Source organism: Haemaphysalis longicornis, unplaced genomic scaffold (genome assembly GCF_048455015.1).
Source record: "Haemaphysalis longicornis isolate Haplotype H1 unplaced genomic scaffold, Haemaphysalis longicornis Haplotype H1 scaffold_8, whole genome shotgun sequence".
Taxonomy (NCBI): domain Eukaryota; kingdom Metazoa; phylum Arthropoda; class Arachnida; order Ixodida; family Ixodidae; genus Haemaphysalis; species Haemaphysalis longicornis.
Window position 1 is genome coordinate 193495937 of NW_027526445.1, and position 15557 is coordinate 193511493.

The 15557-nt window shown below is 49.4% G+C and overlaps 1 protein-coding gene across 3 annotated transcripts in view; it reads left to right on the forward strand.

The window, feature by feature from the left end:
* Positions 1 to 15557, forward strand: part of LOC144149905 (N-acetylated-alpha-linked acidic dipeptidase 2-like) — a 114781-nt gene that overhangs the window by 4620 nt on the left and 94604 nt on the right. For 2 of the 3 annotated variants that reach the window (XM_077681631.1, XM_077681629.1), the window contains exons 2-6: positions 100 to 205; positions 344 to 398; positions 2335 to 2371; positions 3364 to 3459; positions 13770 to 14090. In XM_077681631.1, coding sequence (XP_077537757.1) covers positions 3377 to 3459; positions 13770 to 14090 — 404 coding nt within the window. In that variant the 5' untranslated portion in view covers positions 100 to 205; positions 344 to 398; positions 2335 to 2371; positions 3364 to 3376. The remainder of the gene's footprint in view (positions 1 to 99; positions 206 to 343; positions 399 to 2334; positions 2372 to 3363; positions 3460 to 13769; positions 14091 to 15557) is intronic. The other variant, XM_077681630.1, reaches the window with a different exon arrangement.

Sequence of the window (15557 nt, forward strand, 5' to 3'; positions counted from 1 at the left end):
TCGTCTTCCTTTCCCCGTGCAGAAGTTGCTACCGAGTTTCGTCTGTGCCCTTCGTCAAATGAGCTGTCCATTTCGTGTTCTCTAACTTGAACCGTCCAGGATCCGCAGCTTTTCTTGCACGTGTGCGGCCATGGCAGGATTTCACGGGCGCTTGCGCGTGCCAGCTGCGGCGAACCCGCATCGAAAGAGGAGGAAGAAGAGGCTGGTGAGGAACTTCGATTGCTGCGCATGGTTCATAACGCGGGCGATAATTCGCGATACGTATCGTACCTAGCGTATCGCAGAGTGCAGGACGTCTTCAGTCGACGTGCGATACCACGCATATTTTTCTGCTACGTTTCAGACAACCGCTGTGCGGGCGTCATCGAGAGGTCGTCCGTCACCCGTCACCTGAAAACGTAAGCTGATCGAGATGCGACCTTCACGAGAGTGGCTGGTATTTAAATTAGCCACATGCCCCCGCTCGAGGTTCGTGGCGCCAAACGCCGCAAATAATTAGTTCGCTGATGGCGGCATGCATAGAGAGTTGACTGTCGAAAAAGTTCTGGCTAAGCGATTGCAGCTGCAGGAACAAAGTGGACAATTCATAGCGTTGAAACGTGTTGAAACAGAGAAAAACAGAAGAAAAAAAGGCGTTTCTTGGAGATTGCGGAACGCCAGATCGCAATTTCAAGGTCGTGACGTAGTGTTCAACAATGTGCACAACAACCTAGATGGCCAGCGCATTCAAGTTCGCGGCGCGCATATATATTTTAGGAAATGTAGCCCATTTTTCCCGCTTCTTTATTGACATTTTTGTTGCAGCGGAGCCTGACTTCCGCTGTTTTATATTAATCTGGGAGTAAGCTTGTCTGCCAGATAAAGTACACTCCATCCGTACGTGTAATAAGATGGGCGCGTTTGCTTCGACGTGCTTTCGGCACCACGGCCGTGCTTTTATGGCCGTGCTTGCGTCGCCACAGCTTGGAGGAAAAAAAAGTCGGACATACAGCAATAACCAAATCCTCGGGAAAGGAAACTTGCTTTTTTATAAGCGATACCTCGATAAAAGTGGGGAGGATTGATTCTCATGCCCTGCTCTGGGGAACACTTCAAATTAAGCGAGGTTTTGAGTTGAGCGATTTTGTTATAGCGACGGTTTACTGTATACCTCACCTCAGGAATATGTGAGGCGGTTTTTTTTCTCGAAATCAGCCAGATCCGCCAAACACCATTTTGAGCAACAAGCAGAAGTTTCTACTGGACCTAATTGCGAAGCTGTCAAAGCTATTTTATGATACATTTCACAAGTCAGCTAGAAGACGTTTATGGCCACCAATAATTCAAAATTATGCGGTGAATTTCAGCAGTATTGGAGTGATAAGTTTGGATTTGGCTCAAATTGAATTGAAACACTCGAGTCGATGCGGTATTCGTATGAAAACTTTATTTAAATTGACTTACAACAATGGTGCGAATGCGTTTAGGTGGAAAAGGCATTCCACACTTACAAAATGGCTTGGAGAGCAGGTGAGTTCTCTTGGCACTATTAGCAGCTTTTCTTCGAATTCTTACCTAAGACAATTTTCTTAGGCACACCTGAAGGCACTCATAAACTAAGCAAGCTCTTCATTGCCTTGCCATGAATTTCCGAAACGCTTCACAAGAAAGCTGCTCATATATTATTCATCACCTTAATGAAGTAGTTCGTACTCTCAGGGGGTGGGGGCAGGGATATTTTTTTTTGTTAGGGCTTGTAAGCGGTGGCTATTTATTTAAGTGCTAAAAACGCTAAATACGGAAGCAAAAATAAATATAACCAGAGTTACTTCGTAGGGACGGAAGAGACGAGATGAATTCATTGTTCCACATCTTTGTTTCATTTTGTTCACTTCTTCCGTTCACTTTGTCATTGACGTCCAGGGATACGTTTTTCGGCGATCTCTTAATTTCTGTCTTAATGCATGATAAGCCAGCTGCGGAAAGCAAAAAAATACTACTGAAAACACCCTCGAAACAGTCTGAACAGTCAAGCCAAAAGCAAACTCCCATTGGGCAAATTGATTTGGCTTATTTTGGTCCGTGAAGCAGCGGGATCTAACTCATTTTTTATACGAACTACAATTTGCGTACGCGTTTGCAGGGCGCTATTTCACGTATTTTCTTGCCACTCCTTCTTTTAGTGGATAGTTGCAGAGTGTTTTTGCCAGTGCAGTTTTATCTGAGTTAGTTTCGGTTTCTGAATCTGGCTCATTTCGAAAAAAAGGCGTCATTTATGTTTGCAGCGTACAAACAATTTCACTGGCTTCTCTGAAGCTGAACAAAACAACTCGCACTGTGCTTGCTTTGTTTCAGAGAGGTGCAGGCAGTACAGTAGTCAAGAGCGCCTCGGGTAAGCATGCCTCAGTGGAGACGCATTGCGCAATGTCCCACTGTGCTCCAGAGGTCCCCTGCTGCACTGGCATGGCGGCCAAAATATCTTTTCCTAATGCACACATGTTCGCAGGGTTTGTGTCTTGCCCACAGTGGCTGTCGTTCTGATGGATGTTGGGAGCAAAAAAGGTGCGCGTCTGGGAGAGCTTGGCACGCACTAAAGAATTTGTGGTGCTCTACACTGACCTGGTCGGCCCAACGGGCCCTGGAAAGAACCATGGTAGGAGTTACAGTTGGAGGAGAGAGTGTCTTGGATGAGGGGGCAAATTCGGGTGGAAGACTTCTATGGACTCGGGCCTGCCCTGTAGGGGTTTCACAGTGGCTCCTGAGAGACGGGACCAGAAGCAGGGGAAGGCTGATGGCTGGCAAAGAATGGATTTGGACAGTGCAGCGTGGGAGGGACACTGCGCTGGGGTCGGTGATAAAAGCGAGGCAGGACGATTGTTCAGCCTAACAGAGAGCCTGTGCAGTATCGAGCAATAAGCGACCTCCCCTTGCCTCTTTGCTTCAGGCTGCCAGATGGGAAGAGGCATGTATTGCAGCTAACTGAGACAGGATTTTCACAGTGAGTCGTGATCGCTGCAACACCCTTGTTGGGCTGAAACCAAAATGGCTCGGGCCAGCTTACACATGGGCTGTGAGGCGGGCCATAGGGAAGGGGTCTTGACCACCTGGGGATTTTCAGCAGGCACCGAAATCTGGACACACCCGTGCATCCTTCTTTTTTGCCTCCATCAGAAAAAAGGCTGCCACATTACTGGGTCGAACCCATGACCTTGGGTTTGGCCACCGCTGTGGGTGAGATGTTAAAGCGCGTCTTGCACGGTCCCTTTTTAAAGCGCAGCATTTAGCTGGCCCAAAATATGCGCGTTAACCTCGTGATGCTTGCTTCTTCTGCTTAGCTGCAGAGCCCAAGCCGATCACCGTTTTTTTCCTCTTCACTGTTTGCAGTTGAATCTCCACGATGAGTACCCTGAATACAGCGAGCGCAAGGGAGCCACAGCAAAGCATGGCTGTGTCGGGAATTCAAGCTGCGAAGCCTCAAGGGTGAGGCCGTTGTACCTTGCTTCTCTAGTGCACTTCGCGACCGCAGAGGATCTCCCCTGAGGCTGGGGGCCTCTGTAGAAAAGCCGCCACGGCTGTGAACATTCTTGTCCCTCTGGTCTTCAGGCCGGGAAGTTGCTCCGCATTGCGGTTCAAGGTGCTGTCAGGGCCAACTAAAGCAGCAGATCCTGTCACAACCCGTTGTGGTTGCTTCCTGGATCGATTTTGTCGCTCCACTCCGCCAGCAGAAAAGCTTGCCAAAACAGCCAGATTTTATCTTTGTTGCACAGTGTGACGAAGAAAAAAATACATATTTGAATGAAGTTGTGTCGAATGAAAGGGACCAAAAAGTGCTGAGTTTGAGCAGGTATCAAGGAGTGATTTGCAAAGTATAAGTATTGGAACATCAAGGTGGAAATGGTACGTTTACACTACGAGGGAATTCCTTCCAGGGGCTTTTTTTTACAAGTCGAGCTCATTTCTCATACATCACGGGTTCTCCGCATGCAGTTTCTTCCTTCGCTCCTTGTGGTCCTCTTTGCTCTTCCTCTTTGTGCTCCCCTTTTTCGTTGCTGAAGAAAATTGTGATAACCAGCTAATCAGAATAGTAAACGTACCTTGATTACACTAGTGCAAAATCACTTCTTGTTGCAGATACCAAATCAGATGCAAATAAGTTACTGGGCATAAAATACGCCGTCAGTAAAGGTAAAAGCATCACGTTGTTTGTTTCGTAGCGGTTTTGTGTCACAAAACATTTTTTGGATATGCTTTCTTTCAGCAAAATTTTTTCAACCAGGTTTTTTTTATACGTACTAAAGGATGCCCAAGATGCGATGAATGTTTTGCTGTTCTGCATTGCCAGTTGTGAAATATGAGCTTTGAAAGCAAGCATTACCACTGGCGCATGTGTAATATGTGCACGCATGCACAATTGCATGCACACATGCATGCACACGTGCATGCGTATAACATTCATCATTGACTGTGTGTATCACTTGACTGCGTGCTTGTACGTCAAGGTGACCACTGAAGCAAAAGCTGCCCTCTGCTACTGCCGAGAGCGTATTTGACCCGACTTCTCGCTGTACAATGCTGACTAGCGGAAGTGAGGGTCTGTCTTAAAACAATGCGTGCAACAGCAGTTCCCACATGGGTGCATTTATTCTGCACGCGGTTTTACTCCCATCTGCAGGAATGCTTAAAGGGGCCATGAAGACAAAATACAAGTTTGTTTTATTCGAAAGATTTTGTGTTTTATACTGCCCCCTGCGCTTTTCCGGATGCAAACGATGTTTTATTCACTGAGAAATTAATCACTGTAAGTTAAAATATTTATTTTTCCGCTAAATCGTGTTTTCATGGTCTGCAAAGACATCACAGGAACCGACCGCTCTGCAGCCGATTGCGCACTGCCGGTCTACAGCGGCGGCGTTCGCGCGTTTGTTTACGTTACTGAACCTAGATGGCGCCACCATCCCGTGGCAAGCAGTGTTCTGCCTTTGGTTTGTTTTTGACCTGGATGTTTTTGTTCTGGGAGAAAATAATCATTTCCTGAAACATAACGCTCGCTCGACAAATATGGTCACGTGAGACACAGTTGCTTGCGTCAATCGGCCACTGTCGTCTGAGACAACCCCAATGCCCCGCTGTTCTGTGCAGCTAAACCAAACGTAGTGCGCACAGTACTAACAGCAGTACGCATCAGTACTTCTATGTTTACATGTGCTTTCGTAACTTCCACTGTTTGTCCCACCATTCTTATTAGTTTAAAAACAATTTGCCCTAAATTTAAGCACAAATAGCTCGTTCTGCAAGCTTATAAGCGCAGCCTAATTTGCGTTTGCTTTTGCCGGCCTTCGCCAATCGCAGAGCAGGCTGGTAAGACATCATAGGTTCTGTTGAGGGAAATGAGCGAGTGGGTCGCATGGCCATTCCCTTTTTTCCTAATTATACAGTGGAACCCCGTTGATACGTTCCCCCGGACTTACGATGTCTCGCATCTTACGAAGGGTGGTGGCGGTCCCGGCAAACTCCCCATAGAAACAATGCATTAAAAACCCCGATGATATGACACTCGGGTGCACACGGTCCGCTTCATACGACCGACCCTGGCGCGGATAAACCGGCGCTTTTCCCATATTTTACACCGCTTCGCCGCCCAACCTGACCTTCTTTATTCTTAACCATCGTTTGACGCTGCTTGATGTGCAAACGTCCGCAGGCGGGTCAGACCACTTACTGAACAGACGCAAGCAAGTAGGCGAGTACTCGTGAGCGGGAGTTAACCTGCCACGGGCCTGCATGCATGCATCAGGCGAACGCGCCAAACGCGAGAAGTTGAAGTTCAGGTGGCAGGTGGAGCGTGATTTGGAAGCTCCCGTTGAGCCGCCGACGAACATGGAAACACATACGACGCAGTCCCACGGCGGTGACCGGACAGCCGCTTTCGCCACCCGCTCGATCCAAGTTTCTTCCTTTCACGACGATATTTCTCCATTTATCTCTCCTCTCTGCTTATCAAAAGCCGCGTTGTCAATCTGCTCTTTTCTTTGCTAGAGTGCTTCAATTCAAGCGCGTCCGCCGCAAGGGCGGAGCAAAATACAGGAGGCGGAGACACATACTCGTTGGCATCGACATTTCGGGGCCCTCGCTGGTCGCGGCAGCAAGAGGCTTAGCCAGACCACGCTATAATTATCGCCGCAGCACAGTTTACTCGCAAAGGTTTGCTCACATCTTATCTATTTCGTGTTGCTGGGTCTTGTGGGAAACGAAAACAGCTTTGTTGAGCACTATGATTCAATAGCGATTGCACGGTATCCTTTAAAAGGCTACTGAAGTGCTTTTAAAGGGGCCCTGAAAGGCGTTTTGAGCACACTAACTGAACTAGCGCAATCGTTAGATTGGGTCGTCAACGTCATCTGTGCCAAGTATTACTCTTTTACGCACAGCGGAAAGCTCACACTTTTGTTGCAAAGTTTGTCGCTTTTTTCTAACCCTTCCCTTCGTGTTTTTGGACGCCGCAATCTTCACATGTCAACATCATCGATTCCCAGATGTTCGTCATGAGCTAGACATCCTGCTATTGGGAGGCTTTTTCACGCACTTCCGGCAAAGAGATGAGTCGTCTGCTTTCGGCTCGCCGGTTGATCTGCCAGCGGAGTGCCAAATTGACATTTTACGACAAACGAAACAAGTGTAAACAAACGCTTAACCGTTTGTATTGAACGCAACACGGCCATAACACGACATGGATATTCTCTTACCTGAGTACGTTCCATAAAGAAAGCGTTGAAGCCCCGTGGCACTTCTTTCGTGCAATCGCAGAGAACGCCCTGAGCCGAATGCCCGGGTTTGACGCATACATTTTATTCAACTTCAAAACAATCCAGAGATGCGTTTCGAACGAACACAACGTCGCAACATGCGTTGCAAGTCTGAACCGCGATTGACAGACGATGGGTTGCCTCCTCCTGCCCGTCGTAAATTCGGCACTCACCTCGCGCGCGGTTTGCGGGGACGAACAGCAAGTCACTTAACTCTGGTGCACAAGCCGAAATGGCTTTTAGCCACGCACACTGCACATACCCCATGCGAAGTTTAGTCGTACGTCGCTGGAGAAAGATAATCCAGACCATGGGAAGCACTCTCCACCCGCAGAAGCACAACGTCGCATTTCATCGCGAAACAAAGGCGTCCACAACACACACACCATAGCCTCCTGTTATGCCAAACGCATCTCGCACTTCCCAATGGGAGTGAGTGGTACGCTTGCAGTGCCCACATGTTGCGAGATGGGGCCCCGAGCTGAACCGGGATCATGCAACCGTAACTGACTTCTGAACCGGCTTGTGCCTCTTTGCCAAGGCAACCAATGTTTGAGGTTGTCAAAGAAATGGCCCTCGCTCCAGCGCTAGAAAGCTCAGAGCCACGGCGGAGCATGTTTTGCCAACGTCGCCGCTCTCCACCACGCATCGCCCCAAGCTGAACTGGTCACATGATTGAAGCGTTTTGTGCACGGGTTCTGTATCGGTTTAAAATGTCTTTATCTCATGCCGCCGGCAGGAATTACCACCGCCGCAAAATAAGACCCGGCACCAGCGGGGCCACATCTGATACGGCGCTTTTTAGATAAACAATGAGCGGTGCATCAAAGGGAACGAGCGCACGATCCTCCCCGTGCGGCTGCGAGTTCGCCGCCGATAAAAAGTCATGTGCCGCCGATAGCAACTGCAGCAACGTACACTGCGAAAGGGCAAGGCCAGGCCGCCGCACACATGCGGCCAGATTTTTCATTCGCTTTTCCAACCTTGAGCAGAGTGCGGGATTTATGGCGCCAACTATAGTGAACTAGAGTTAACAAAGCTTGCCCGTAGCAGACTACAGTCTAAGAAGCGCAACAGCGGAATTACGTCACCGCTGAGGAGGGCAGCATCATGGGAGGGAAGGCTCACGCGCCGTCAGCAACAAAGAATAAGTTGAAAGAAAGAGGAAACGCGGCGCGACGATAATGCGCAGTTTTTGATTTACGATTTCTCAGCTAATACTCATCGCGTTAACAAAATTCTTGCGGGAAGAGATTGCTAATGCATTGCTTTACTTGGTAACATCTACATCCATACATCGGCGGAAGGTATTTCAGTACCCCTTCAAAACCGGGCAAAAATTGTGCTTTTTACAATTATTACATTAGTGAGTTTGTGCCTGTAAAGTTTTTCTCGTCATTTTTAGCTTGGGGACAGCGGTATTCCTCGTTAAAGTTGACCCTACGCCCCGCCCACTGCTCTCTCCCGCATCGCCGGAAGAGCGAGAAACTGAGAGGCAGCAACCGGAAGTAGCGTCATATTAGGAAGACGGCCAGCGACGTGCGCTGCCGCTTCGCTGTGTCCCACTTTTCTGGGCGAAGTTCCGAATTAAGCAGGCGTGTAATCTGCACTTTATTAATCATTATTGTCTAGAGTTGCTTCCACGTCGGTTTTTAACCGTAATGCTACGGTGTGATTCCCTAAAGCGACTCCTATTTCAGAGATTTCCTACCCGAGCGCCCGTGGCTACTACATTGCCTACGAGTAGTCGCGGGGCCGGCCGTGTCGTCGGGTGCTCTGGGCTTCATACGCGAAGCGACGAGCTCAAACAAATACGGAGGTACCCCAAGTTCCTGATCCATTATTATAAGGGAATTAGCACATTTTTGGGACCGCAGCACTCTGGGCTTCCCAAACTTCTTGCTCGTTTTCCCGATCAACGTTGTTGGCTGTGACGACAGCTTAGCTGTATAGCTAGATTTTAAGAAGAAATCAAGCAAGCTGAAAGCATGAAGCGTTTTCTGCGCGCGGAAGCGCTTCGCACACGCGCCGGTCGTGCATGCCCGTACGGCGCACGAAACGGCTCGCACCAGCACCACACATGCCGCGGCAGCGACTGCTCTTCGCTGCCGTACAGAATCAAGGCCGCCGCGAAAAGCAAGGTAAACGTGCAAGAGAGGATGATAGTGTGGTGAAAAATTGTGCTAGGTACAGTCGAACACGGATATATCGAACACGGGTATATCTAATTATTGTCTATATCGAACTCATGAATTATCCCCTTGAAAATTCTGTGTAAAAGTATGGGAATTCGTACGTTTATATCGAACGGTATTTTTTCCGACATTGGGTATATCGAACGCCGCGCGAGCTGGAAGGTGCTCTTCGGCGGTCGCTGCACCCCCGATTTCCGCGGTCGCTTAGTGCCTTCGCCAAAAACCGACAGGGACAGAAGCCGGGGCCTCGGAGCGTCACGCTTGCTTCCTCATTAATAACTGCTTGGCCAACCAAACCACCTGCGGGCTCGACAACATCGAGCTCAAGTTTCTGCCTCCGAACACAACAGCCAGGCTGCAGCCGCTCGACCACTCGACAAAGTCGTTCAAGGTTGGGTATAGGAGGTGACTCCTCGATAGGCTTTTGATGAACCTCCGCATGGGCACCGAGCTTAAAGTTGACCAGCTGGGGGCCAAACGCATGATGACTGGTGCCTGGAACAGCGTAAAGCAGAGCGTGTCCAACTGCTTCTGGAAGGCAGGCTTCGTGACGTCTGAATTTTCGGAAGCTTGCGAAGACGGCGACGACGACGAAGAGGGCATGGACGACACGTTTCGCGAGCTGTGATCCCTTTTCCCAGCTGCTGTTCCAGCCGGAGTGTCTGCCGGCAACTTCGTGAACGCTGACAGGAATGTTTAGGCTTTAGGCTGTTCCGAGCGCCGGTGACGAGGATATCGTGGCTGCGGTTGCAGGAACCCAGGCTGATAGCTCGAGTGGCGAAGATTGTCCGGACGAGGAGGCGGATACACGATCGTACTCCACCGGTGAACTGGCGGCTGCGTTCAGCTTCATTCGACGTAGTTGCGGCAACATGGAGGAACTGGGCTGTCGCACCTGGATATCCTTGAGCAGATCGAGACCAGCGTCTTTAATTCCATATACAGGACGAAGAAGCAGGCCAAGATGAGCGATTTCTTTTCACGCAAATAAAGCATCCTGTTGCGTCATTAGTTCGGACTTAGTTGTCATTCTTGAATGCGCCGATCGGTAAGTGGTGGTCCGCCACAAATGAGGTCTCAGAGCCCATATTTTTTATATCGAATTTTTCATATATCGAACTATTTCGTGATCCCCTTGGAGTTCGATATATCCGTGTTCGACTGTATTGTCATCCAAGGGGATTTCGAAAGAGGTGATCGAATTTGTGTCGCGATGCGGAGCGCCGTCCGGTCACGGAGGCTCGTCGACGGCCGCAAACAATCCTGCCCGAGCACGAGATGCGGCGAGAGGCCGATGGATGGCGTTACCTGCGCGCAAGAATGACCACAGCGCCGATCGCTAGAATGACTATCAACGTAGGAATAAGGTTCCACATGCGAGAAAAGGGATGATAGTTTGGTGAAAAACTATGTCAAGGGTAGTCATTCGCAATTGTAGAGATAGCAGCGACCAACTATCTTACTTGATGCTAAGACTGATGCTAAGCCTAAAGTTCCCAACATCAGCGCGGCGACTCCGTGCAACCTGAGCCGGCTGGAGCTGTTGGGGAAGGCGTTCTAGAGCTCGTCCAGGACCAGCGTGCTGCGTTTGCGTTCCTCTACCTTTTGGGGGGTGACCAATGTTCGGCTCCCCTATTCTAAAACATGCGTATGTGCAGCAATGCCACGTTCCGCTGACTGGCCGAGCAGCGACCCGGCACCAGCACCTCTGCGCGACGCGGCGACCGGCGGCGGCTGCACTGCCTGTGCGCATCGCAGGCCGCTGCACAGAGCGTGTTGCCATCTGTCCAAATGTAAAAACAAAGTTCCATATTCGAGCATGGGGATGATGGTGGGTTGAAAAATTGTGCTAGGAATTGTGACTAGCGCTGGTAGTGAAAGCGGCGAACCAATATCTGCGCAACTTCCCTGCACCCGAGAAACAAGTCGGCCATGAGTTGTCGGGGGAGAACCCCTTTCTAAAGCTCGCCGCGAGCGAACCTGTTGCGTTTATACTTCCATCAGGCTCTCCTTTTCTAAAGAAAGATTGTGTGAGCCCTCCATTCACCAGAGGACCTTCTGGCCCGTATCTGAACGGGAAGAGAATGATATCTTGAGGCCGTGCGGTCCCCGCAGCGCCGGCACTTCCGAATATGACGTCATATGCCGCCAGCCAATCGCGAAAGGCAGCCAGGGCTCTCACCGTGCCCTCGGGCAGGGGTAGTTTGTTTTGACGAAAAAAGATGGTTTGGGTGTATTTACACATAAAATAAACATGTTTTTCGAATTCAGCGTCAAGAAAACCATAACGTAATGCCCCCAACAATTTTTTTTTTGAAAAGCTCTTCGCCAGCCCTTTAAAGGATGTCTCCACCATGTACAGCAATGCTGTTTTTTGTTCATCTCCGCCTTGTACTATCGTTAGTTTTACTTGGCCTTGGCAGTTTCACACTCACCTTTTCCTCTCTCAGTTTGCTCGACCATGTCGGCCTTATATCGCATAGCGTGCGGCGCTTGGCTGGCGGGCTAGCTGGACGCCATAAAGGGGAGGGGGCCGCAACACAGGTGTTGCTTTTTTTAACTTTGTATTTCAGCTGAATGTTTGCAAATAACGTGAGAACGCGCTAAATCTAGTAGTTTAAAAAAGGTTCTTAGCCCACCTTTCGCGTGAGACCATCTACCAGGCTGGCATGTACCCGCACCCCGGTCATGCGACTCTTGCGGCCCCTTTAAAGTCGTATTATCGGGGTTCCACTGCATAGCCTATTTGAGCGAAGTTTACGTTAAAAGTCCTGTCAGTATGATTCCAACGAGGCAATCTTTTGAATGAACCAAACTTGTGCTTTGTCTTCATGGCTCCTTTAAGAACTGCTTAAACAAGCTCCACCAATTGCATTTCACCACTCACAAGTCGTGATGTGGCAATTTGCAGTGCAGCTTCTTTCACACTTGTGCCATTTCTTGCCGTATTCAATGTTTACTGCTGCGACCATGACTTTGACTTCGTTTTCATGGTGTAGCAACCACAGTGCAGCGTGTTTTTTTTACCCGTGATAGTTCCTTTAAAGGGACAGACAACCGATTTTTGTCGCGTATATGTTCTCTAGCTCACATAAAAGCCAGCGTTTTATATAGCCCGGTAACCACAAGCATTTTCTAAACAAATTTGGAGAAATAATTTTAATTTACGCATATTCTTTTTTTCCACGCACAATACGTCACTGGAACGCATTACCAGAATCGGTCGTTCTATCTCGGACTGTTTCGGAATTTGAGAACCGCCTTCTTGCGAGCCCTAGTACAAATGTACCTAACCTACTTTGTTAGCAGTGCTGAATGAATGTTTGCACACACATGTGTGTGTATGTATAAGTATGTGTATATGTATATGAATATGTATGCGTGTATGTATAGATTTCTTTATTGTACTCATTAGCTTGTCTGTATTTTATTGCGTTTGTTTGGCATTATTTGTTTGCATTGTTTGTGCAATAATATAGGCATGCACGATTAAGTGTTTGCTTTTGTGCGTTCTTACGGACGCTTATATGTTATTACAAGAATTTTGTAACCCCACCCTGTATCGGCCTTACCGGCCAACAGTATGAGTAAATAATAATAAAAAAAATTTGGCAGCAAACTTCCTGAAATCGGAAGGGTGGCGGTTCGTAGTGTCGAAACTTGACACTACAATATGTGCCCCTGTCACGTGACCTGCCAACCTAGCAGCTGCTGTAACTGCTGAAACGTTCATTTAAGTATTGAAAACCTTTTAATACAAGTATTTGTACAAGGTTAAATTGTATATGTATTTCTAAACATTGTTTTGAAATATTTAAAAACACGCCGCCCACCGTAGCTGGGGTGCTCTCAGTGTGGCTAACTGAGCCTTCATGCCCAGAATCAACGGCAGCGTTCAATAAACAGACCCAGTGGAGGAGCTTTGACGATTCTGCCTGAGTCAGGGGCGTTTTTTCTGCCAAAGTATTTGATTTCAGTTTCCAAATACGCCAACGGCCACTTTAAAAAAAAGCGTCGCGCCCGGGGAGAATCGGACTTCCCACCTCCACAACGTGAAGCCAGATTCTACCTATCGTCTATTCCAACAGATGGCGCATTCGTGCAAAATAGACCGTTGCATTAAAAACACACATAAAGGAACAGAAAAGCCTGCGATTCAAACTTTTTTAGCTGGGGACAAGTTTTTAAATATCGTTTTTCATTTCGCTACAGACAAAAAAAGTACGTTTCCGAGCTACTCTATGTCATGGTTGCCAGCATTGTTTTTGGGAGGGACACATGCGGCTTGTAGATCTAAAAATTTCGATTTTAAAACTTTTAGGGCGTTATGAGCAAAACCGTTTCTCGTCAAGGTGCTTTAAGTATTGCCTTTCATTTAGGATAGAGAATATATACTCGACAAAAATCGGTTGTCTGTCCCTTTAAACCCTGCCCTGGGCTGTTGTGACGAAAAAGAGGAAGAGCGCTGTACTAGCACTGGTCACCTGTCCAGGGGTTGTTGACAGCCGAGAAGTGTGGCAGAAGCAACCCAGAGGAAAGCGGAACAGCAGCAGCTGTGCTTGCAAGACCGGCCCCTACACACGAGCCATGCCCGCCTCCGCACTGGTGGCGATTTTGTTGCCAGAGGTCCAAAGTGGGGGCTGCTCATGCATTGGGGCTTTCCTTGTGCAGGGAGAAGTCAGGTTGAATTAGGCGCGGGAAGAGTGCGCTCAGCACTGCTTGGGCAATGATAGGCTCACTTGACCCAAAGCACCCGAGCCAGCTGTTTTGAAGCCAACCACTCTGTGCCCAGGGGTGGCAGAGAATGGTGGCCCGTAGCGGTGGTCGTGGTGGCGGTGGTCCTGGGTGTGGTGGTCGCCGTAGTGCTGGTGGGCCAACAGGGTCCCAGGACCTTCCGTGTCAAGCGGGTAGTCAGCCCGTCAGGCGGCAGCAGCAGTGGTGGTGGCAGTAGGCACGTGCCACCTGCCGGCCACAATGCCACCACGGCTTCCGGGCGCACCAGTCGGACCAAGTCCAGTGCCAGCTCGCCCAGGCCTTTCAAGCCCCACAGGGACCCCGCCATCGCAGCTGTGCTGGCGGAGACCAAGAGGGACTACATGCGCCACACGCTCAGGTGGGCCCCTCCTCCACTGCTTCCACCAACTGGAAAACTGCTTCGCCACAAATGGCATCCAAGGACACGGACGTATAATTCCAGCGGCGCTAGTGTTTCTGCGGCTAGGGGTACTCCCAGCTTGTCTGCGCTTCACAAGGTGGCCATACCAGACTGACCAGGGTGCCGTTTTAACACGTATTGCATTCAATTTGGTTAGCTGATTGGTGAAATGGAAGGAAGGGTGGCAATTCTATACTGGAACTTTCCCAGAAATGCACCAGTGGCCCCACAGGTGGGTACACGTGCCATGTCTGCTACCACCGTAGCTCGCAACAGGAGAAACATACAAACCGAACTGGAGGGAGGACTTGGGAAACAATCCACTTATTCCGGCAGGAACCAGAGAATGGGGCTTTTTATAGGGATTCAGTAATGAACAGTTGTTCAGGTGTCAAACGTCTGCTCAAAGCCAGTGGAAGTTTGTCACAACGCAACGGCTTTGCTTCTTTGTGCGATTACTTCTGGCGGGGCTCTATGTACATAACTGTGCTTTTGTGTTAAAGGTCCCTGCCTGAAGCACTGAGTGTTCTGCCAATCTCTGCCCTGCTGTGCGCTACAAAGCATTGGGAGTTGAGTTGGGTAAACTGAAGTTGCCGAACTCCTAAGGACTTGAGTGAAAGAATCACCATCCTAAACTAGACAGAAAAAGGCTCAAGTGGTGCATCCTGACTCGGTGTTACCAGGCTTGACTGGTGGTGACAGCTGCTGTTGCTATGGAGTTGCGCCCCCTGACCACTCTTTTTGGACTCTATGTCCTGCCACGAATCATGGTGAAAGGAGCGGGCTGCCTCTCTAGTTGGCAACTGCCCATTAAACAAGCGTGTTGGAGCAACATGGGAAAAGCCCAGTCTTTTAAGTTGAAGCCAAGCTGCTCATCCTAATCCATACCGTTGAGTCAGAGTTATTCGAAATACACCAGCTGCCAAACTCCCCCTGGACCCCCTGTGTATCAACAGCCAGTCAGTGTTAGGTACCCCCGCACTGGGGCAAGCATGGGGCCTGTGCACTCTGTAGCCCGTCACCTGTGGGTAGAAGACTGCCGGAGTTCTTAGTGCAAGGCTTGCAGCCACTGCCGCACCTCATGAAGGGAACACGGTGGAAGCAGAAGCAAACCTTACCTAGCCAGAAGTGCAAGCTTCATTTTCATGTAGGTTTTGTTATCCAGCCATGTTTAAGCCCAGCTCGGTTCTTGTCCCTAGGTAGGTACCAGTGCACAGCCAATGCACACGTGCCCCTCAGCTTCGACGAGGCAGGGATGCTTGCACGGCCCGCATTCTGAGGTGCACTGAGGCACCTGCTGCATCACATGGGAGAACTGTGAAATAAGCTGGTTTGTTTTCCCCAAGTGGCGCCGCCTGGCTCGAGCAGGAGTGCAGCGTTGCAGGGCCACCAGCTGGCCCCACGCACTCGATGTGCTCTGCAGTG